General features: G+C 37.3%; 1 protein-coding gene across 6 annotated transcripts in view; it reads left to right on the top strand.

The window, feature by feature from the left end:
- The window catches only part of RSPO2 (R-spondin 2), a 113,364-nt gene that overhangs the window by 64,498 nt on the left and 24,884 nt on the right, over window positions 1-23,982 (top strand). For 5 of the 6 annotated variants that reach the window (XM_082752769.1, XM_082752768.1, XM_082752771.1 and 2 more), the window contains 2 exons: window positions 1,152-1,295; window positions 2,650-2,838. In XM_082752769.1, coding sequence (XP_082608895.1) covers window positions 1,152-1,295; window positions 2,650-2,838 — 333 coding nt within the window. Of the gene's footprint in view, window positions 1-1,151; window positions 1,296-2,649; window positions 2,839-3,685; window positions 3,809-23,982 lie in introns of those variants that run through there. The other variant, XM_082752770.1, reaches the window with a different exon arrangement.

Below are 23,982 nucleotides of genomic sequence, written 5' to 3'. Positions count from 1 at the left end.
GCATTGATCTTTAGTGCAAACCTCATGAAAAGGAAATGGTAAATCTTGGGAATTTCCTATAAAAAAGACTGTGGGTAAGAAACCAAGCTTTTGCTGTTGATGTGCTGGTAGGAGTCCCTTTGAGAAATGCTGGGCACTGGATTTCCTTGCAAACATGTTGTCTGATTGTGTCTGCACACAGCCTGAAATGCGTACCTTTTGCAGTGGGAAACTTCAAACTGATTTTTGAGTTTTCTAACCAAGGGTATACCAGCGTTTGAAATATTTTTTTTTTCCTCTTTTCCATGCACTTTGCCTAATTTCTTGTCCAATGTCATAAGAAATCTGATCTGATAAGTGTCATGTTTTCCTAGTTGCTACAATAAATAATTTCCCACAATCACCCAGACTAATTGTTTTGGTATGCTTAAGATTTGGTGATTAAGTGTTTTGGTATGATTTTTTTTTGGTAAAAAAAAAAAAAAAGCTGTTTTTTAGTAAAATTCAATGTTTCAAAAGGCAGTAGCTATATTTTTATTGTTTATTATAGCTGTATATGTTTTGTCATTTAATACATTTAATATATTAATAAATAAATATATATTTATGGATTGACTTCATTAATGATAGAGAACAATTGTATGCAGAAAACTTGACTTTTTTACTTTTTTTTTTTTTTTTTTTTCCTGGTGGCACATCCATATGTGCAGATATGGAAATCAGACGTAACACATGAAAACATTCAGCTGTTTATTGGGTCAAGTCATGTAAAAAATGTGGATCCTTCTTGCAGGAATAAATAATAAACCAACCAAACAAATATGTGGAGTATTTGCATACTTCCCAAAATAACTTCTGTCTTACTTCCCCTGATATCACTTAAACAGAAGATTAGTTTCTATTTGATATTTTTCCTCCAGAAAGATTACATGAACTCAAAAATCACTTAATTGGAAGTTTTATCTACAGTTTTGATTAGCAAATAGGATCAAAAGGATGTAAGGAAATGTGGTACATACCGTTAACTGATTTCTCTTATATAGTGAATGGATTTTAGGATAACTGTTCCTCATTATAGTACTTGTGGTTTTGCGATTCTATTGCTTTATAAATCCTTTCATTTTGAGTCTAACTTAGCAGTGTCATTATTCCTTATGATCCTTTTGATTCAGGATGCAGAATAGAAAACTGCGACTCCTGCTTTAGCAGAGACTTTTGCACCAAATGCAAAACTGGCTTCTACTCACACAGAGGCCGCTGCTTCAGAGGATGCCCTCCTGGATTTGCTGCCTTGGAAGAGCTTATGGAATGTGTGGGTGAGTCTTCTAGCACAGCAGTGCTGCTGAAGCTACTCCTTTGCCAGGTGGCCAGGTTCAAATGCTGATGACAAATTTTTTAGGCTGATGCTTAGCAGTTCCCATCAAGAAATATTCACTAATGGATTGTGTCTGGAGCTCTTTCTCCATAATAATAATATATATATATTTTTTTCCAAACTTTGAAATAATGCATTACTGGGAATGCATCTCTTTTCTGCATCAGGAAGTTATGTCCCGTGAATTATCTTGTAACTCAGAATTTGCAAGATTTCATGAAGGACATTATTTGCATTAGCATTTGAATTCAATAACATACTCACTGAATTCTTGCCCTCATAAAACTACCTGATCCTCTTGCCTTTCACAAAGTCCAAAACCCAGCGGCAGGGCAGATTGAATTGCTGTAGCACCTGGGCTTCAAAGTCATTTTTAATTCCTCTGTAGCTCTCCACAATTCCATTTAGTAAATAAAGGGAAGCAAAGGAGGAGTTTGATATACCAGCTCATTTAAGTCGCTGTATGGCATCATCTATGCACACTGGGCATTCTACAACAAACACTGTTGGAGGGGGAAATAAAAAAAATGATGTGTACAAGTCCTGTAATCAGGAAGATGTGTTGGTAGTCACATCCATGTGCAGGACAAATTAGAAAGATGAGAAGAACTGGAAGAGAGAGTAATAGAAGCTGAAGTTGATCTTACACATTTTCACCATCTCTTGATGCAAAACCACGGTGAATATTCCTTTGCAGGCTCTGTAAAATATATAGCACTGAGATCCTGTCACCAGCTCAGAGCCTTTTTTTCCTCTCTATTTTATTTTTTTTTCCAAATGTAAACTAGCAAATTAGTGTGTTTAGTAGAAAGTTGATTTATAACTTTGAGCCAACACTAGCACTTGCTTGAGTCTCACAGCTTGGTGTTTTACCTTGAAGCCTGGCAACTGTCAGAACAGACTCCTTTCAAGAATGGTCCTTGTATTTCATGGTAGGGAGGACCTAAAAACATGAACTCTTGAGCTTTGGAAATCTAGTTGACAACTGAATAGGATTTATTAAATAAAAAGAGAAAAATGTAGATCAATCTCATGATTTTAGGAGTGTTTCTGAGTATTTGGGACTGACATGCTGTTTGTACAAGCAGATTGATAGTCTGACTGTTTTATGCTTGAAATGATATAGACTGAAATGATTCAGATTCTGTAAAATATTTTGTATCCAAGTTTTTGCTGGTTAGCAGAAAAGCTTTTAAGTGGTGCATTCTAGTGGTGCTTGCTGATTGCAAAATTTTATACAAGAGAATGAAAGAACCAGAAGAATTGATAATGTGTTTTCTTTTTTGCTTTGTCAGAAGGCTGTGAAGTGGGTCAGTGGAGTGAGTGGGGAACGTGCAGCAGAAACAATAAAACATGTGGATTTAAGTGGGGCCTGGAAACGAGAACAAGACAAATTGTGAAGAAGCCAGCAAAAGACACAATACCATGCCCAACCATTGCAGAATCCAGACGGTGTAAAATGGCTATGAGGCATTGTCCAGGAGGTAAGCCTAGACCACACCACAAAAATCTTTGAGTTTTCCTTAACTGAAATTCTATTTCTAACTTGAAAAAAAGAGCTGTTTCATTCCAGCTGAAGCAGAAACCCTGTCTGCTTTGCCAGATGAGGCTGAATGGCAGCAGTACTACTGCAGACCTAATTTATGCAGCAAGACTTGAGGGAAAGGCTTGGATGGGAATGATCAGTCTCTCAATGGACTGTGAAACTGTGTTCTTCCTGGTCTATTTTTTCAAAGAGGTGGCTCATCAAAGAAATGGAACAGTTTGTATATTGTGCTGCAGCTTAGAAACTATAGTGAAATAACTAATTGCTCTTCACATTGTGAAAAAAGATCGTGATTCTAAATCTTTCTGCAGGTGACACACAGTGCTGGTGTTATGGGTATTTAAACTAAATGAAGAAAATTACACATGGCATTGTTAGCTGGAACTATTAGCTGAAATGTTACCTGTTCTGAATATCTTTTCTGATCGGGGCCAAACTATGCTATATTTGAAACAAACAGAATAATGATAGACATTATGCTTTTTGGCATGAGACCAGCTTATGGCAATTGCCATGAGCAGATAAAAGAATCATATTCCTTTATTATAGTGTTCTAAGACTTAAACAGTGAGGCAATTTTAAAAAAGCAAATGAAGTTTCAAATTTTTCCGTTTTGTAGATCCCAGCTTGGAGACATGTCACTGGTGAGAGGTGTTTTTGTTATCTTTTTAGTTGAAGTGCTTAATCTTTCACTTGTGAAGACTGAACATTTACAGTTTCCAGAATTTGGAGGAGAGGCGAGTGATCAGCAGGTGATAAAGATGCCATTTCTTTTGTAATTGTAGGATTAAAGGAAGATTCAGGCTCAAAGGGACATCAAGAGATCTCTAGTCCAACTTGCTGCCGCAAGCATGGTGAACTGTGAAATCAAACAAATCAAAAGGAATAAAGGGTGGTGGAGTCCTGAGATTAAGCCATAACCCAAAGAATATGCTAAAATTAAACTAAATTTAGAGTAGGTGCATAAATAACTATGATTTATGTTCTGGTAGTTTTGTCTCTAGGACCCTGGTATCACTCTGGAAAAGAATATAAAGTTGATTCTCCAGGTTAACTGAATCTAATTTATACACTCTTCTTCCCTGTCCCACTCTCTATATTCATAGACATGTCCATGCATGCATATGCACTTACACATAAAGTCATAGTAGTACAGGGGTGCATAGTACAGCACAGTTAATCTGCAACCTAAGTAAATCTCCCAAAGTCAGTCTCACTGAAGAGTTGACTATAATGATGTCGATTATTTTTTTTTTTGGGGGGGAGGTGGAGGGTATTTCAATTGTGGAAATGAAATGCAAATACAATACTAATAGTCAATTGTAAGCCAACAAGGAAAAAAAACACAAAACAAAAACACAAAAAAAACACTTAACACTGGTGAACAAAAGGCAACTGAGATGACAAGTAAGCGTCATTGTCACACTATACACTTTGAGTCTGATTCATGTTACATGCAGACTGACCTCCATGAGTAGCAGCAAAAGACTATAGAAATATCCTGAGCAAGTTAAATATAGCCCAAACAAGAGATTGTATGGACTTCTTATGCAACACCAAAATGATCTATTTTATACGTGATATACGGCCAATATAATCTTTTACATTATTTATATTTTCTAACACTTTGTTCTTACATTTTGAGTTTAATGGTTAATTTTCTAATATATGTAATATACAGTAGTTTATGTAATAAAAAAAGGAGAAAACTTTGGTTGTCCAACAGAAAGACTGGTTTTGATATCAATTATTTTAGGATAAAAGAGAAGCGATGAGTCTAGAAATGAGGTGTTAAAAATAAAATAAAAAATGAACTTCTTTGGAGGAGGGAAGAAAAAAGGTAAAAATCAGGGCTGTTAGGCTGTTTTGGACTTTCTTTTCTGGAAACTCAGGCTACAGATTAAAGATTTACCTCCCAAATTTTATGTTTTTGAAGGTACATAGAAGGCTTTCCTTAGAGTTAGGAAATTTATTCTGTAGTCTACACCAAGATCTTTGATCAAATCTATGTCTTTTTTTCAGCATGTTCCAGAAAAGTTGTTGCTGCAAATACAAATACAGTGTGAAAGACTTGTAATATTCTTTCATAACTATTACTTCTAATAAGTCCTGAAGTTTATAGTTCTTTCTTGTCCTTCCATGGTGTGGAACTCCCTGTCTGTATTCTCTGAGATAAAATATAAATATGTACAAAACTGCAGGTTTGAACTCCCCACACTGAGTCCTGATGATTAATACTGATTCTGTACAATAATATAAATCACTGATCAGGGTATAAACTCCTTTCTCTCCACTAAGAAACTCCTGGGAGGAGATATGTTAGTAGTATTTTAAGTGCCTGGGGTAAGTTTTCCCCTGACCTGGCTACCTCTGCAGGTGAGAGACACTGAATTTGTCTTAGAATCTCTGGCTTTATTATATGCTTAAATTACAATTTTACACATAGTTGGTCTAAGATCCAATTCCTTTATCATATTTCATTTAGTTAGCAGGTTGTCCCTTTAGTCACTCAGAATGCTTCATTACTTTCCTAATGACGGTGAAGTACCAGGAGGCAGACCTGTTTGCTACAGGGAAGCTCAAATCAAGCAGATTCGGGCTGTTAAAGATGAGATTCTGTCTTTAAAAATACAGCATTTTTCTGATGTTAGAAATTTTGTAATTGAACTTTTAAACTGAGGAAGTAAGAGGGGAAAAAAAAGCAAGGTTAGCAATATTTGATGACTGAAGAACAGTTATCCCTGTAAGTATCTGTTGAAAGGCTATACTAATAAATCCTTTTGTCCTAAATTTCTCAGTACGTAAACACACAAACATGTAGGCTGAGTATTGGCTAAGATGGTTATAGATTGTGATGGATTAAACTGAGCACAGGAAGTAAGGATATTTTTGGTAGAACAGGGTCAAATAAAGTGCTTGTGACATATGTTTTCTACTTCTGTACATTTTTACAGTTACTATTTATGGTCTGTATTACACAAAAACTTCCGAAACAGATTTTATGCTTGCAAAAGTGGAGTTAAATTCAGTTTTCCTACTAAGTACTTCAGTTTCGTATTTATCAGGGATTAAGATGTTACCCGTCTGGCCATGTGGCTATAATACGAATCTTGTTGATAAAGAAGAATTCTTTATCACTTTCCTGGTATATGCAGAGTTATAGAGATAGAAGCTGGAATGTAAGTGAAAGATGATATCACTTCTTTCCTACTGAAGCCAGCAACATGTAAGAGGATACTCTACTTGATTTCAAAGTAGATGTTACTTAGTAATATTTTCTTATTGTCAGTACTAATTGATTTAGCTGTTATTACCAGATGGGAATGTCACATTTGTATATCTGTTCATGTTATGTATGTTACCCTGTGGCTTGGGTGTAACGTGACTCATACTACAAGAAGTTAGACTTAGAAAAAGATGGCTTGGATCATTCAGGCCACCTCCTACCCATGCTGGTCTCTTCCTGACCAGGAATCTTCTAGTTTATAGCTCAAAAAGAAAGAAGGAAAGAAAAAAAATTAAACAGCGATTCATATACAAGAAATGGGAAAATTAGCAGCCAGAATTGTTCTGTGGGATGATTCATCTTGTTGTCTTGAAGTTTTCCTGTATATGTATTATAATTCTTTTTTTTTTTTTTTTTTTTTTTTTTTTTTTTTTTTTTTCCCTCATATGTTTGCATGTTCCTTATGTTCTACACAGTAAATTACTTCTCTTTTGTTTGTACCCTCCAGGTACTCACAGATTGTTTTCACGTTTCATATTAAGTATTACCAAGTCAAGTGAAACAGTTTTACTTTAAATATTCCACAAATATTATTTTACACAAAATAGTTATTTCCGGTAAAAAACACTATTTCATTCGAGAATGCTTACATCTTTCTCTCTTCATTTATGTCTGCATTAATTCCCTAATGGTGAAAGGGGGAAAGTCACGAGGTGGGAGGGAGTTCTTTCCTCAACACAGACATGTAATTGGATGGACTTTGTGCTATTCGATTTCATTTTGAATGCTTTTTATGCAGTAATCTTGTGTCTTCCTATTGCTGCAATAGAATATAAGACTTCTACAAGAGCAACAGTGAAAATACTCAATCAGGCTTTCTATCCTTACACTGTAGTTACGTTTTATTATTAATATGCAGAAGTTATGACTGAAAATATTAAAAGACAAAAATATGTACTTAAATACAGAGAGCAAATAAATGCACAGAGCTACAAGATGAATGTTAAAATGTTAAATAAGTAGTGAAAGTTCTTTCAGTCAGGTAAGCTACCAGTGATGTGGCAAACAGGGAGTCAGTGATCCTGGTTTGCAAATATGTATAAGATAGAACAAGAAAATATTCAGGTTAAAACTGTCCATACACTTTGATGAAGACATTAAGTAAGTAGACTTAAACTATGTTAAACCGGCATAATTTCTAATAGTAACAATGTTACAGGTATAGTTTCCTTTGTTAGATAAGGAAAACAACTTGTCCTTAAAACAGTATTTTCTCTGAGAATGACTGCAGTAAAAATGATCAATGTCCTTGTCATTCTGCCTGCCCACCCCCCGTCTTGGTCCTAGCTATGTTTGTTCTCTTTTGAAACCTATCAAGGGGAATTTTCAAATCTCTGAATATTTATATATATGGTTTAGAAGAGCCTAACTGAAGAAATTTTTGGTTGTACACCCAGCAAATCATTGGGTGAATCACTGGATAATACATTTTGGAAAAGACATAGAGGTCACATCCTGCTTAAAGTAGGGTTAGACAGTGTGGCCCCGTGCTACATCCAGTCTGGTTTTGAAAATATCTAAGTGGGCAGTCTGCACAACCTTTCTGGCCAAGCTGGTTGCAATGCTTTGCTAACCTCACATTGAAAAACTTTATATTCGGACTGAAATTGTGTTTCAATTTGTCTGGTCTCCCTCGTCCTCCCACCATGCACCATCATGCAGAGCATGAATCTGTGTTAATAGAATCAAGTACTGATGTTTGGGATTGCACTGATCCAGGTGCAGGACCTTGCATTTGGCCTTGTTGAGGTTTGCATATGCCTACCTCTGAAGTCTGTCAAGGTGCCTCCAGATGGCACCCCTTCACTCTAGGGTATCTACTATGCCACTCAGCTTGATGCCATCCACAAACTTGCTGAGGGTGCATTCAATCTCACTGTTCATGTTACCCATGAAAATATTAAACAGTACCAGTCCTAGGTCCCCCTGAGGGATGCTAGGCATCACCAGTCTTCATTTGGATATTGAGTTGTTGAGTATGACTCTTTGGATATGTCTGTCCAGCCAGTTCCTTATCCACTGAACGGTCCATCTATCAAATCCACATCTCTCTAATTTAGAGACAAATGTATGGGATCGTATCAAAGGCTTTGCACAAGTCAAGGTAATTGACATTTGTTGCTCTTCCCTTGTCCACCAATGCTGTTATTCTGTTGTAGAAATCCACCAACTTAGTGTCAGACATGATTTGCCCTTTGTGAAACTGTCTTGGCTGTCTCTAATCATCTGTCTGTCTTCCACATCTCTCAAGATGGTTTCCAGGAGGATCAATCCCATAATCTTACCTGGCACAGTACTGGAGAGCTCATCAAAGCTGTTTTATTCTCTAGGTTCAACAGACTCAGTTCCTTCAGTCTCTCCTCAATGGACAAGTGCACCAGCCCCTAACCATGTTGGTGGCTCTGTGTTAAACTCTTTCATCTATCAATATCTTTCTTGAACTGAGGGACACAAAGCTTCATCTGTTCTCCCAGATGTGGTCTGATGAATGTCAAATAAAGGGATCACTTCCCTCAGCCTGCTGTCTTATTAATACAGTCAGTATGCTGTTTGCCATCTCTGTTGCAAGGGTGCACAGCTGGCTCACGTTTAGCTCAATTTCAGCAGAACACCTCAGGCCCTTCCCAGCAGAGCTCCTCCACAGTCAGTCAGTGCCCGGTATGTATTTTTTCAAGGTCTACTTCCTTTCCATATGCAGAACTCTGCACTTGTCTCTGAATTTCATGAGGTTTCTTTCAGCTACAATTAATCTCTTTTTCAGAAGATGTACAAAGAAGAGTTTAAACTCAATGCAGCACAAGAACACTCAGTTCAAAGTGACCTCTGTTATCAGACAGACTATGTTCATTTGAGCTTTTTGACTACATCTACACTAAAGAGGCATTCTTGAAAATTTTGCTTTCAAGACCTTTCTACACTGCACCTGTACTGAGTTCACAATACCTGCAAACGCCATCTGCCCTTTAAGAGTCAATACTAGTGCTCTCTCTGGGTAGGACTCGGTAAACATCATTACCACATTTTATGTCTCCTCTTGGTCATGTTACAATGCCACAAGACCAAATAACCTAAATGGCAAAGGCAGTTATTGCTGTTCCTGGACTAATCAACTTCTTAATGGGGACAGTTAAGCGCCAGGCTGCGTTTGTCCAGTGGACTGTGCCCTGACCATCCTTGGAAATTTCTGAAACCTGACCTGGCCTGAATGGTCTTGACCCTACTGAGAGCAGGAGGTTGGACTGGGGACAGAATCACAGAATGGGCAGATGGAGTTGGAAGGGACCTCTGAAGATCATCTGGTCCAACCCCCCTGCTGTGCAGGATCACCTGGAGCACATTGCGCAGGATGGCATCCAGGCAGGATTGAATATCTCCAGAGGAGACTCCACAATATCTCTGGGCAACCTGTGCTCTGTCACCTTACAGTAGAGAAGTGCTCCCTCTTATTGAGCTGGAACTTTCTGTTCTTCAGTTTGTGCCCATTGCCTCTTGCCCCCTTGCTGGGCACAACTGAAAACAGACTGGCTCTATCCTCTTGACATCCTCCCTTCAGATGTTTATACACATTAAAAAGATCCTCTACCAGTCTTCTCCACCTTAAACAAGCCCAGCTTCCTCAGCCTGTACTTGTATGACAGATGCTTCAGTCCCCTGATCATCTTCAGAGCCCTCCGCTGGACTCATTCCAGTAGCTCCCATGTCCCTTGTGTACTGGGGAGTCCAGAGATAGACACAATGCTCCAGGTGTGGCCTCATCAGGGCTCAGTAGAGGGGGAGGATCACCTCCCTCAGCCTGCTGGCAACACTCCCTAATGCACCCCTGGACCTTTGACCTTCTTGGTCACAAGGGCACATTTCTGGCTCATGGTCAGCCTGCTGTTCACCATGTCCCTCTCTGCAGAGCTGTTTTGCAACAGCTCACCCCCCCAGCCTGTGCTGGTGCTTAGGGTTATTCCTCCCTAGGTGCAGGAGGACCCTGCACTTGTCCTTGCAGAACTTCATGAGGTTCCTCTCAGCCCAACTCTCCAGCCTGGCAAGGCCCCTCTGCATGGCAGCACAGCCTTCTGGGGTATAAGGCACTCCTCAAAGCTTTGTATCATCAGGACCAACCTGAATGATTCTGTTCCTGTGAAAGGCAGAACATGCTGTGGTTTTAGGCTGAAAGAACAGTATTTTTGCGATTCAGATTTGAAAATTTCTGTTACCTGCTACTCCCAATTAGAGAAAGGCTAAAGTGACTGCTCAAGGGGAAAAGAACAAAACATGTATTTCCCATATTTACTATAGTACTGAGATCTCCTAATTTGGTCTTTTTTTTTTTTTCTTTTTTAAATATATATATATATTGAACTAATATGCATAATATGTCTAATATTTTGAATATCATGGTAATTTTTAAATGTTTTTCTGAATCTAGCTTTAATCAGAATAAATGCTTAGTTGATAATTGTTAGTTTACTTTATTATTATTTGACCCCTGTTCATTTGTCTGTCTTTGGCTAAATGCCTTACATTCATAATCTCAAAATCTAAAAGATACATAGCATAGTGTACATTTATTTTAAATTAATACACCATGGCAATCTAAGAAAACATTGTAAGACCATAAGAGATGTTATAGCAATACTAATATAGTAATTTTTCTATAAAATTTCTTTCTATAGAATTCCTTTTTTTTTTTTTTTTTTTTTGAAGGCTGTATCAATTTTCAAGAAACTTGTCAACATTTTTTTAGTAACTTGAGAATTTCATTCCAAAATTAAATCAGGACATAAATGTGTGTGGCATGTTACAGACAAAAGAAAATGGTCCTGCTTTAAAAAGATTATCTTGTTTATTGAGGCATGATCTGAAGAGGGTTGGCAGCAAATGTAAAGATCTGTGGTTTTGGGAAAGTTGAAATGATTTGCAAACAGTAAGATCTTATTGCTTTGTTTAGTATCGCATGAATCTTGAAGAAATTGGAATATTATTTATCACTGATACTAAAAAACAGTGTTTACAAGTCTTATCAGCATTTAAAATGAGATTATAGTACATAGCACATATATTTGCAACGGGATACTGCCTACTGCAACTCTCTGTTAACTTTTATTATTAACATTTATTATTATTATTATTATTATTATTATTATTATTATTATGTTTTGACATCAGCAGAAAGGTAGAAACTGCAGTAAGTGTAGCTCTGCTGAACACTGGTTCTACTAGAATATTGGTGTCAACAGTCTTGCCTCCTTGATGCATTTTGTGAGCACCGATTACAGTTTGACCAAGAAGGCTTGGCCTTAGCTTGTCTGAAAACATAACCCATAATTTGCAGTTACAAAGCATGACTCAAAGGTTCTGCAGGAAAAAAAAGGAAAAATAATTTCAGCATCAGCAGAGATGTTACAAGAAGTAATTCCTCCAAAGACAATTATTTGCACAGTGCAGATTGGGAAAGTAATAATAATGGGCAAATATTTACATAAATATTTAAGTTGGTGACCATTCTGCACATTTTGTGAAGGAGCTAGCAAGTGGGAGCAAGAAGGGACATGATGAACATAGTTTGGAGACTTTCCAGAAAACAAGAACTGTTTTATAGTGTGGCTTAACCCTTGGAGCCTGGCATGCTTGTTAGTGTGTTTGTTCAGGAAACAAGGTTTTGTCAGCTGCAGAATCTGCTCGTCTGGATTGTCAACATCTGCTTCATACACAGAATGTTGGGATTAAAGCATTCAAATGCTTTTTCTCTACCATTTTGCTGATCACATTCTGAAGGGGCTGCTGGAGATGAAAGCCAATAACAAAGGAAATCTAGACCATAAAGAAAGTGAAATCTGTAATATTGCTCATTTCAGTAAGAGTGCCTGCAACTAGACTTTTAAATACTAGTCAAGTACTTTAAATTAAGATACATAGGAAAGAGATATGGCTATATTACCATAGCCATATGATACTATAGATAGAAACTTCTTGTAAACTTCTAAAAAGAACACAAAATTTCTCATCTCCATTTCATAATAATAAAAACTTAAAATTGAATCATAAATAGTTCAGGGTAGAAAGGACCTCAGAAGTTCATCTATTTCATCTTCCTGCTCAAACCAGGTAAACTGTGAGAAAACCAGAATGATCTATTATTCTGAAAATACACAGAGATTCAGTATTTTACCTTTTTTTTCGTCATAGCTCTTCTCCTATTCATATCTTCTTTTGTGAGATGGCGATTGATAAATTATCAGAAAAGTGTTGTTATTTTTCTTTTCTTCTAAGTGAAAGATATGGATAAGTGCAGTAAATTTTAAATCACATTTTCATGATATTTGCATTCATTGGCACGTAGGTGTGAAAACTATATAATGCATGGAAGTATCTGCATCAAAGTGCTTTTGTATCTGATGCCACATACATTTGCATATAAAAGGTGTACCTCTCAGCCATTAAGTTACTCAGTATAAAGTAATTGAAAAATAGCAGGAAACCCTCATCTTTTTATTTTCTACATTAATCCATTCAACTTATTTTGTATTGTCATTTCTTATAAACAAAAAATACCTGTACTGATACTTCTTATGTGTTTGTCTTAATTCCCTCCTGCAGCTGAGACAGGAAAATTAGTAATATGTTGTTGGAAGAGTGGTGTCCTCCATAGTTTCATATCAAAGCAGTAAATAAACTAATACATGAAGATAGGCAGATATTTTCTTAGTGCTGAAGAATAACAAATCCATTAACTCCTGACAACATAGTATGATGTGTTGCTGTCTTAGCTCTAGGGCAGAGATACAGAAAGCTTAACATAAATAATACTTTTCATACAGTGTAATATATACTACTTAGTCATATGAATTTGGAAATATGATTTAATAAATTGATGAAATCTTGTTTTAAAACTTCACTTGCACAAAAAATGTTTCAGCTGAATATGTGTAACAACACTTAAAAAAACTACACAACAACAACAAAACACAAGAAGAGCCGACAACACCATAAAATCACCTCTCCATCTAGACACAAAAATCCCAGAATGGATGCAGAAAAGGAAGTGCATATGCATTTGTGAGCTAAGAGTTAAAATAATTGTGTTAGGTATGCATTGGATTTGTATTCATTAAAAAGAGCTGAAGTATGAACTTAGTGTGACTTTCTAAAAACTGCTGTTATTTTTCCATTATGATGTTGGAAACAATCCATTCCTTAGTTATTTTCCAATAAAGTTTTCTAATAAAATGCCACCTGATTAGAATCATATCTGAAAAGTAGTTAAAAATTATTCTTACAAGCTATATAATGTCAGCTGAAGTAGCAGTTATGTTTAATTCTAAAATAAAGTACTGCCCAGCAAGGACCAGCATCCAGGTTTTCTTTGCAGATTTTAGAGGAATGACTTCTGTTTGCTGTGATTAAATTACATCACATTGCTCATTGTTCTTAAAACTCTGGGAACATAATATGGCTGTTGATTCATCCTCCTCCATTTTCTATGTGTTTGAAATATGGTCAATTAAGTGGCTAAGCAATTAAGTGTCCTGAAAGGCCTTCTGATGAGTTATGAAGTTTTTTTGACAAAAAGCTACAGTGTTATGTTGTCTGTATCATCATTTGAATCATTTGAATTCCTAAGAAAAAGGGCATGCAAATTCATGTGTCTATGAAATCACTGAAATACTTTATTTTAAAGCCCCTGTGCTCATGGTAGTTGGTTAAGCATTTCTTCACCAAGAAGAGTGAAAGAAACGTAAAATGTTTCATACAGTCATCATACAGAAGTTCTGCTCTTCTGTTGTGACATGCACAGCAGGAGGTGATGGGCTAGGTATAAGGGAGGACCCACAAGATCTTCTTCTGAATTTGCCCAGATTCTTAATGTACCTCCCTGCTAGCCACTTAAGGAATCTTCACATGACTTGTATGAGGAGCTGTCTGGCTTGCAGGATTAGTTCCTGAGCATCCTGAAGTGCTCATTCTCCTTTATGTTTAGAACAAAACAAACCAATCAACCAAACAGAAGTTCTTCTAAAACCAATTGAAGTGGTTACAATAGAGTTTAATTGACTTAAAACATCATGTGGCTATTTTCATTGAGGTTGGTCCATTAAACGTATTAAAAAAATAATATACAGCTGGCTTCTCATCTATCACTTTTAAAAAAGTTATTTAGTGAAATAGTATTCACTCAAAATTAACATACAAGTGCAAAGAGCTTTGTGTCAAGTCTAAAAGTAACTATCATAAGGAGTAGTATGGGTTACCTGTCCATAATATCACAGAAAGCTCTCTGGACAGATTACGTATGCAAGTTTTTACGTATGCAAGTTTTGGGAACTGGATCATACTAGTAGAGGCTGGGATCACAGAATGGCCTGAGTTGGAAGGGACCCTTGAGGATCATTGAGTCCAGCACCTGACTACATACAACCTGAAAATTAAATCATGTATGATTTAAGAGTGTTGTCAAAACACTTCTTAAGCACTGCCAGGCTTGGAGCTATGACCAATTCACTGGGGAGCTTGTTCCAGTGCTTGACCACTCTCTCACTGAAGAACGTTTTCCTAATATCCAATCTGAACTGGGATAATAGGATTTTTTTAATTTGGAAGAGAAATAGCTAGTTGGGCGTATAATAGTCTTCCACTATCCAACAGGCAGTTTTAAAAGAAAGAACAAAACTGATCTCAGAGGTGCATAGCAAACGAACAAGAAGTAATAAGCACATGTTGTAACAAGGCAAATTACAATTGGGCTGACGGAAAATTCACAGTGGGTGTGTTTGAGCATTCAAACAGGTTATCCATGGAGGTCCTGGGAATTCCATTCTTGCAAGCTGTCAAAACTTGAGATGGCCCTTAGGAGCCTGGTGTAACTTTGAAGTTAACTCTGTTTGGAGCAGGAAGTTGGGCTAGATGGTCTCCATAGATTCCTTCCAACCTAAATTGCTCTACAATTATATTTATATTGCCTATCATATTTTTAATAAACGCACATGATCATGGGATCTTGCTAGAGATGCTGTGCAGTTTAGGAGAAAGCTATGAGAAAAGACAGCCATATAAACCTTATGATATGGGTGGATGGAAAAAGAACATCAGATGAAGGAGAAACTGAGGCATGAAAAGATTTGACAATCATACCAGTTGAAGAAAAGGGTTAAATAGAGAAATCAGTTGAGACAAAAACAAAACAAAACAAAACAAAACAAAAAAGAAGGCAAGAACTGGGGGGTAATGAATCATGGGGAGGCCAAGTAACAGTAAGAGTAAAAAAGAGACTAAGATCATTGAGAAAGGTTGCATGATTGTCAGTTGTAAAACTGACAAAGCTTCGAAAAATATCAATGCTGACTGTAAATAACCCTTCCAAGTAATCAGTATTCTCTGTCTTTGCTTGTACCCATTCAATGTTCATAGAATTTCTCAATTTTATTATTTTTTAATTTTATTATTATTATTATTTTATACATGATTAGTATTTATTTTAGTATTTTATTTTCCTTGAAGGTAGAATGGCAGATCTTGTGTGGCAGTTGAGCAGTTTGATATTATGGAGTCTCCTTCTCTGGAGATATTTAAGGCCTGTCTGGACGCCTACCTGGGCAGCCTGCTTTAAGGAACCTGCTTTGACAGGGGGGTTGGACTCGATGATCTTTTGAGGTCCCTTCCAACCCCTTCAATTCTGTGATTCTGTGATATCAAGTCACACGGCAGCTACAAATGATTTTTTGCTGTCTTAATCCAGATAAGTATTAAAAAGTGTTTTGGTTCAGTGTGAATATGGTAAAATACCTGTTATGTATATGTACAAGTTACGTATTGAAACCTGTAACTTGTTTAGATACAAATAAGTAGTGTAAATTTCCTTGGAGTCTTGTTGTGAAACCTGGGTTAGATTTGCTTCTTTATTTAACTGTGGGGTCATTTTTTTTAGAAGGTTTTAAGAGGCTTGGTTCTCTTTGACAAGCAGAACTCGTAAACACATGGACAAAAAACTTGTGGAAAAAGTTTTGTCATCTGATTTCTGTTTTAATTTTCTTTCTTAGGACCACTGCCCAACACATATCCTGTAATGGACTACATACACTTGAGTGCAAGGTTTTAGCTTTACTTACCGTATCAGGACATTTCAGCCTGTGGAATTTATGCATTGTTTTATCATATTGCAGCATGATAAATTTTCAAGTTATTTTCAAAGGATTGTCTGTACTGGCAGTACAGAAGTGCCAACTCAAGCACATTTTCCCCTTCCCTTTTTCTATAAATTATCTTCCAATCTTCCTTTTTAGTTGAAGTAAAGCAATAAGAAACATTTTCCTGGGAAAGCTTTCAAATAGCTTTTCCAATCACTAAGAAGTTGTACATGCAATTTATCTATTGTCATTATTATATCTTAGACCAGATAAATACTTTTGACATGTGTGTTTCCTGAAGTATATTGTATTTCAGAAGTAGCATGAGTATCGTATGATGCAGTATCTCCTATGGGAGTTTCCTGTTTTTAATGAATAACTAAATAAGTACCAGTGCAAATCCCCATAAATGACCAGACTATGAGTTAGAATATGAGTTAGAACCATCCCATGGCAATTACACAGTTCAAGGTTGTTTAAAAATGTGGAAAAAGAGCCAGATGCTAATCCACATGGAAATACAAATACTGAAAACAGTTGTAGCTGATCCAAGTGCATAAATTGCATTTGTCCATAAAAGGTGCCTGACAAATTTTATTGTCCATGCCCTTATGAAGTAACTCCTGTTGGCTTAGTCTTTTGCTCATTCTGAAACTACAATTCACCTGTACATGGAAAAAAACATACACTTACTCATTTCTCATTTCTCAGCCAGACAGCCTTTTTTATACAGTATAATTAGCTGTTTCAGCCACAGCAGAGAAACCAGCAAACACTCACCTACCTGAGATTATTTTTTCCCTCCCTAAGGATCAATCAGTGAGCCACAGTTCTATGCATATTCTCTCCCAAGCCGCAGGCCTGGGTATGACAGGTCTGGAGATCCATCTGCTTCAGGTGTGGTATGTCTGTAGAGCAGTTGGCCTAGCTCATTTTTGAGGATTCTTAGGTTTCACTAAGGCTTTCTTCTCAAAGAAGTCTCTTCTAAAGTAATACATTTATTAGGCTATACAGATATTCATTTTCACAGCATTGATACAGCACCATATCCTGACAAGCTCCAGACAGAATCTTTCGGTGATTCCAATACTCATCGTCTGTACCATTCATCTTTCCGGCAGAACATGTGCTAACAAGGGCAGTGTTCAGATATAAGAAATATTATTCTGTAAAAAACAGCAACTATGACTGAAGTAGAAAGATTTCACTGCAGCATTATATTAAAGAAAATATGAATTATTTGTACATGCGATATTTAGATACTGTCTGGCTTAAGCATGCTGTGAGAAAATGTGTATGACTCTGCATGTTGGGCCTGCCCTACAGGCCTGGATTGGTGATCTCTAACTAGTTGTAACAGAAATAAGGTTTTTTGGATGCGCATCTGATTGCCAACAGTTAAATTATTAGTTGAAGTAATTAGAGCTCTTCAGCAAAGCCATAGCTAACTGGGTGCATACTTCTTGCACAGTACCAATGGAAAGTAAATTATCTAAGCATACATCACCCTCTGACTGGCTAGCAGTGTACATGCAGCTAATTACAGCTGCTTGGCTGTTAAGTTCGGAACTCATTATACTCTGTAACTTGACTGATTGTGATGGCCTGTCTGGATGCTTTACAATAGCTTTCTTCTTTTGGAGGATCATTTTGAATGCTCTGTAGCCTGCTTGCTTGCTAGCTAGAGGCAACCTAAGAGAGGAGCCTCATGTATTCAGGTTGAATTCAGCAGAAATGTTTTCTTCATGTCTCACAAACAAAGAGCCTGAATCTGGAGAGTAAAGAATCCAGCTAAAAGGATGAGAGAGGAAGGAGTATGAGAAATTGGTAGTTAGGGCTTCTTCATGTTTTTTGCTCTTTAGACAGAAAAAGTTCATGCAGGTGCATTTGAATCCTTATTAATGGCTTTGTTAGCTGACTACAAAAGGTAAAGCCCATCCATACATGCTACTTCACCCACTGGTTTCCTTCTAAAATCTGACATATATTGAGCACATACACGATGATGTGCAGTTCAGAGGCTCCCAAGCTGGTGTGTTGAATAAGCCAGCTCTGGAGACAAAAATATTTGAAAAGTGTTAGTACAACACTGTGCAAGCGTTGATTACCTCTACTGAAAGACAGAATTTATTAGGTTTTGCACAGCGCTATGCAGATATAATCCTGCAGGACATGAGGTTGTGTTTGTGATAAAGAACTGTGATTTGCTGTATGGATGCATAACTCATCAGTGCTAACTTGGGGGTTTCATTCTTATTCCTCTCAAATAGTTATCACAGAGGGGCTCACAAAATTCTGGAAGGGGATGCTGCTCAATTCATAAATGCAACAGCTTCCAGTACTCTGCTGTAGGCCAGATTTAATTAAATCAGCTTGCACCAGCTGGCTACAGGAGTCAAAGGGGAATGCCAAAAGGGAATAGGTGGAGGAGCAATCTCCCCAGCTGCTTTCATGTGATTAAGTTACCACCAGTGTTAGAACTAGTCTGGAGTCAGCATCACTGATTCTTAAAGATGTATTGTGGAAATCCTTTATTGATTGCTTCTAGATAAGTTTACATTCTTTACCTCTGGTAAGCTTCAAGAAGCAGTGGAACAGAGGAAATGATCTACTGTGATTATTATTATTTTTTAATTATTATTTTAGAGCTTTCTGGGGTAATTTTTACCTCACATTGGAAAACTTCAACACCATGGATTTCTGTAATACTTTTCGCTTAACATGTCATAGGTGAATGAAAAGAACCTCCTCTTAAAGGATTTGAATTCCAGGTTTGTTCTGAAGCACTATGGATGTGACTGCAGATAATGTTTGGAAAAGGAACAGCAACAACTAGCAGCGAAGAAAAGCAATAGAAAGCAATTAGTACTAATGATGAACAGGGCTTTGCTGTTCTGCATTGATATTACATGGTATTATACTCTGTCATTCATAATGGGTATATTTAAATAATCTGGGCACAGTCTTAAAAATGCATGAACCTTAAATGAGTAGTAACATGTAAAATATCAATGCAATACCACAGAGGGAGCTCAGTACTGTATCTGGGTCAGTATAGCGTTGTGCTTCAAATGATCTAGGACAGAAGTGGTATTAATTATGATGGAGGCAATACTGGACTCGGTATACTTGGTTCCCAAAGGTGCTCCTTTATGCCTTGGCAGTTAGTCTTCTCTCTTAAACATATTTATTTGTGGTGTCTAAACTGCCATATCTTAGATTCTGAAGGGGCTGTAAAAGTCTAATATAAAATATCTTCCACTCTATTAACATCTTACATACATGTGTTCTATGCCATTTAATACAAAAATATGTTGGTTGGTATTACTTTGTAGAGAGTTAATCAAGTATAAGGAAATTTAAGTTCAAATTAACACTGCGTTTATACCGCCTTACATATAACCTCCAAGTTTAGCACTTCAGTCTTAGGTTGTACACATCTATTGTCTGCAATATATTTCTGCAGGAAGAGTAGCCAACTGCTACTACATCTGTTAAGACTGTTCACGTGTGGTCTTTTTTCTTGTAGAATGTGGTTAGCTTGGCTGTTCACATTTATCCGTTTCAAGCCTTTTTACTCAAATTATAATTTATTGGTTTCCTGTGAGCATTCCTTGTCAGTTAGCTCTTCAGAACTGCAACTCTGATGACTTCTGAGAAACTGGTAAAAAGTCTGACTATGCTGGAGAGCAGAAAAGCATGCAGGTATCTAGCTGTAAAGAGCAGTAGCAGTAGGATACCAATAAGAACAGTTGCTTTGTGTCATGCCAGATTTATTGAGAACTTTTTAAAAGAAGTTCAAACAAGGGACATGACTTTCAGGAACCTATGTTTGAGTTGCACTATCATGTAGCATAAAGATCACAAGTATTTCCAATGACATTAATATCCTATGATAATACTGTGGCATGTATTATAATGAATTCCTGATGAAAATGACAGGTAGCTCTTAAATTATTTTGCTTATCTGTGAACATCTTGAATGGGCTGCCAATTGTACTTACACAAGCATTTCAGAATGGTAGAAGTTGGACTGTAAAAACTGTACTTTTTTTTTTTTTTTTGCTTATTTCATTGCTTTTACAGTTGCATTATACCTTAGCTGTTGACTAGATGCAAGTGCCAGGCAGCGTTGATCAGTTCTGACAGAATTGTATTGAAAGTAGATTTTATTTAGCTTTAATACTACAGTATCTCCAATACTGAGAAAATGTCTACATTTATCTGCTACTTAGATGACAAATGCCTAAAGGGTTTCTAAAACACAGCTAGTTAAACTACCACAAAGATGTTTAAATTCCAGCTTTGTATTTTTCCTCTGAATTTGTGGACTAGATTATTTTGTTACCTCCTGATTTACCATCTGTTCCTTATAACAGCTAAACTAGAAGAAACAACTTCTATGAGGCCCAGCAAAGAAAACCCACAATTTGGCAAAATACAGAGAATAAATTTTCAGTATTGCAAAAGATTGTGCAGGAGAGACACACTAAACGTCAGTTCACAACTCTGCTGTGTAGCACTAAGGGTGATATATAAGAACTCTTCTGAGTGTATTTACAATAGAAGAAACGAGATTGTGTTTGATAATGGATTGCTGAAGAAATTTATGGGCCATAAAAACTCCACTGTTAAAAAAGATCTTCTGAGCAAGTCCTGTGTCAGGCTTCAAACCATTGCTCTGGTTAGACAGCTAGAACAGATAATGGAAGGTTTCTGGCTAAAAGAAAGCACCATGGCAGAATACAAGTCTAGAATCAAAAGGAAGTTGGTTTCAAAATCATTACAGTGTCATTTTTGTAATACAAAATACTCAGCACTCAGTACATGATTTTTTTGCCACCAGGCTTTCCTAATCGGCTCTGCAATCCGATGCCAGCTTGAGCGTAGGCTGTAGTAATACCTCTTTTGAGAACAGGGAAAACCAGTGGATCATGAGTCCTAGACATATAAATGGAAAATTCCTGTGAAATAAGGTTCATTTTTGCTGCAGCTAAGGCAATGAAAAGGAGAACAGGGATTTATATTTTCTGCAGATCACAGTAATAAGAGATGGCCCAAAGAAGGTCAATGTGTTTCATAAGGAGTTTTATAACGTGCTATATATTTATTTCAACTGGAGTTTTTTAAGTGATTGTTAATATTTCAAACTCTAAAAAATGTTGATTAATGCATCTTTTCTAGATAGTTATTTTTTGTGTGTGTGTGGAGTATGTTTTGAAAGAGTAATATATTAATTTTCTCTTTTCTTCCAACCACCTGAATTATTATTATTAATTATTATTATTTCAGAGAGAGAAAATAAACTCAATTTCTTTGGAGGGAAAACAAACAAATAAACAAACAAACAAAAAAACACCTCTTTTATTATAGTATTTTAGGCTTACTTTATCTAAAACTGTGGTTTGAGTTTGTAAAGCAGTCACAGCTTAGATCTTTGGATGAGATATTCATCTAGAATAACTCAGTATTGTTCTATAGATGGGCACCTATTGATCTCTAACTGCACTGATGAGCATGATCTTCTTCATTCTTATAGACAGAAGTCATGAAAACCAGCAAAAATTCATTGTTGTAAGATTAGTTTAAATCTGGCTGCATTATAATCATTAGTTATTCCACAATGGAATAGGATCTCAGAACTTAATAGTGAAATTCAAATAGGAGACAGAAAATAACTTCAGTCCTTCTCACTTAATTGAGAAATTCTGGATCCTTAAGACCAGGATGGTTGTCTTAGAAAAACAATGATTAAAAAGAAAAAGAAAAAAAAATACACCTGCCTCAACTGGATGAGTATAGAATATAAGAATTTAAAGAGTTGTAGCAGAGTTGTGTCACAGTGTGCGCTTCAAAGCTGGAAACAATATGTTGCAAAGGAACCACTTAAAATATTTTATACAGTCGTCCAAGTCAGCATCTCTGTATCATCTTTCAGGGCTATTAAAACAGGGTGTGGATCTATTGATAGGGGTGTGTTTTATTTATTTTCATGTGAACCAAAATTTCATCTAATTATACAATTAACTATGGGAGCTGGAGGGACTGTTCAGCATGTGGTAAAGGCTTCATGTCAGTTCACTAGCAACTATTCTGACTACCTTTTATAACACTTAAAGTAATTTTTCCAATGTTTTTGTTCTATGACGATATTTGGGCATTAGGGAAAGCTTACTTGCTGTAAACAGTGCTGTATGGACAGTTTGGCCTTCTTCCTCTTCAGAAAATATCTGATTAGGAATGATGCCTTTTCTGGAAACAACTCCGGTAGTGTCAGTGCTGCAATGCTTTAGCTGCCAATGAGAAAGAACATTGTCTCAGCAGTGGATCCATTGTAATCTATACGGTATTTGGTCACAGAATCACAAAATGGCCAAGGTTGGAAGGGCCCTCTGAGGATGATCTAGTTCAACCCGCCTGCTGAGCAGAATCACCCAGAGCTTGTTGCATAGGATGGCATCTAGGTGGGTTTTGTATATCTCCAGAGAAGGAGACTCCACAGCCTCTCTGGGCAACCTGTCCCAGAGCTCTGTCACTCTCACAGTAAAGAAGATTTTACTCATATGCAGCTGGAACCTCCTGTGCTTCAGTTTGTACCAGTTGCCTCATTGGTGGGCACTACTGAAATTAGATCACATCACTTTTCTGGTCCCATCCTCTTGACACTCTCCCTTCAGATGTTTATACACATTGAAAAGATCCTTTCTCAGTCTTCTCCACCTTAAACAAGCCCAGCTTCCTCAGCCTGTACTTGTATGACAGATGCTTCAGTCCCCTGATCATCTTCAGAGCCCTCCGCTGGACTCATTCCAGTAGCTCCCATGTCCCTTGTGTACTGGGGAGTCCAGAAATAGACACAATGCTCCAGGTGTGGCCTCACCAGAGCTGAGTATTGGGGGAGGATCACCTCCCTTGGCCTGCTGGCAACACTCCCTAATGCATCCCAGGATCCCATTGGCCTTCTTGGTCACAAGGGCACATTTCTGGCTCATGGTCAACCTGCTGTCTACCAGGACTCCCAGATCCTTCTCCACAGAGCTGTTTTCCAGCAGGTCAGCCCCCAGCCTGCACTGGTGTTTGGGGTTATTCCTCCCTTGGTGGAATAACCTAACTTCATGAGGTCCCTCACTGCCCAACTCTCGAGCCTGTCCAGGTCCCTCTGAATGGCAGCACAGCTTTCTGGTGGATCAGCCACTCCTCCCAGTTTTGTGACATCGGCAAACTTGCTGAGGGTGCACTCTATTCCATTTTCTAGGTCATTGATTTGAACAAATCAATGAACAAATTGAACAAGACTGGACCCAGTAGTGACCCCTGGAGAACACCCCTAGCTATAGGTCTCCAACTAGACTGTACCACTGATGACAACCCTCTGAGCTCTGCCATCAATCCAGTTCTCAATCCCCCTCACTGTCCACTCATCTATCCCGCACTTCCTGAGCTTGCCTATGGGTCCCCCATGAATGCTTGCAGAAATCGCAGCTTCTTGCTTGGATAGAATTCTTGGAATCATGGAAGCTGCCGTGCATCACTTTTGCAGTAATTGTTATAAAAAGGTGATTACTTGCTTATTACTTTCTAAGATGATTCAGTGAAGAGAATAAAACAGTAATGAGGACACTAGTTCCGTACAAAGGAATTCTTTCTTGCATGAGTTTTGTAACCAGTTTCCTGATTTCTTAAA

Source organism: Aythya marila, assembly GCF_965140915.1.
Source record: "Aythya marila genome assembly, chromosome: 2".
Taxonomy (NCBI): Eukaryota; Metazoa; Chordata; class Aves; order Anseriformes; family Anatidae; genus Aythya; species Aythya marila.
The sequence above is the reverse complement of the archived record's forward strand: the minus strand, read 5'-3'. Positions and strand labels throughout refer to the sequence as shown.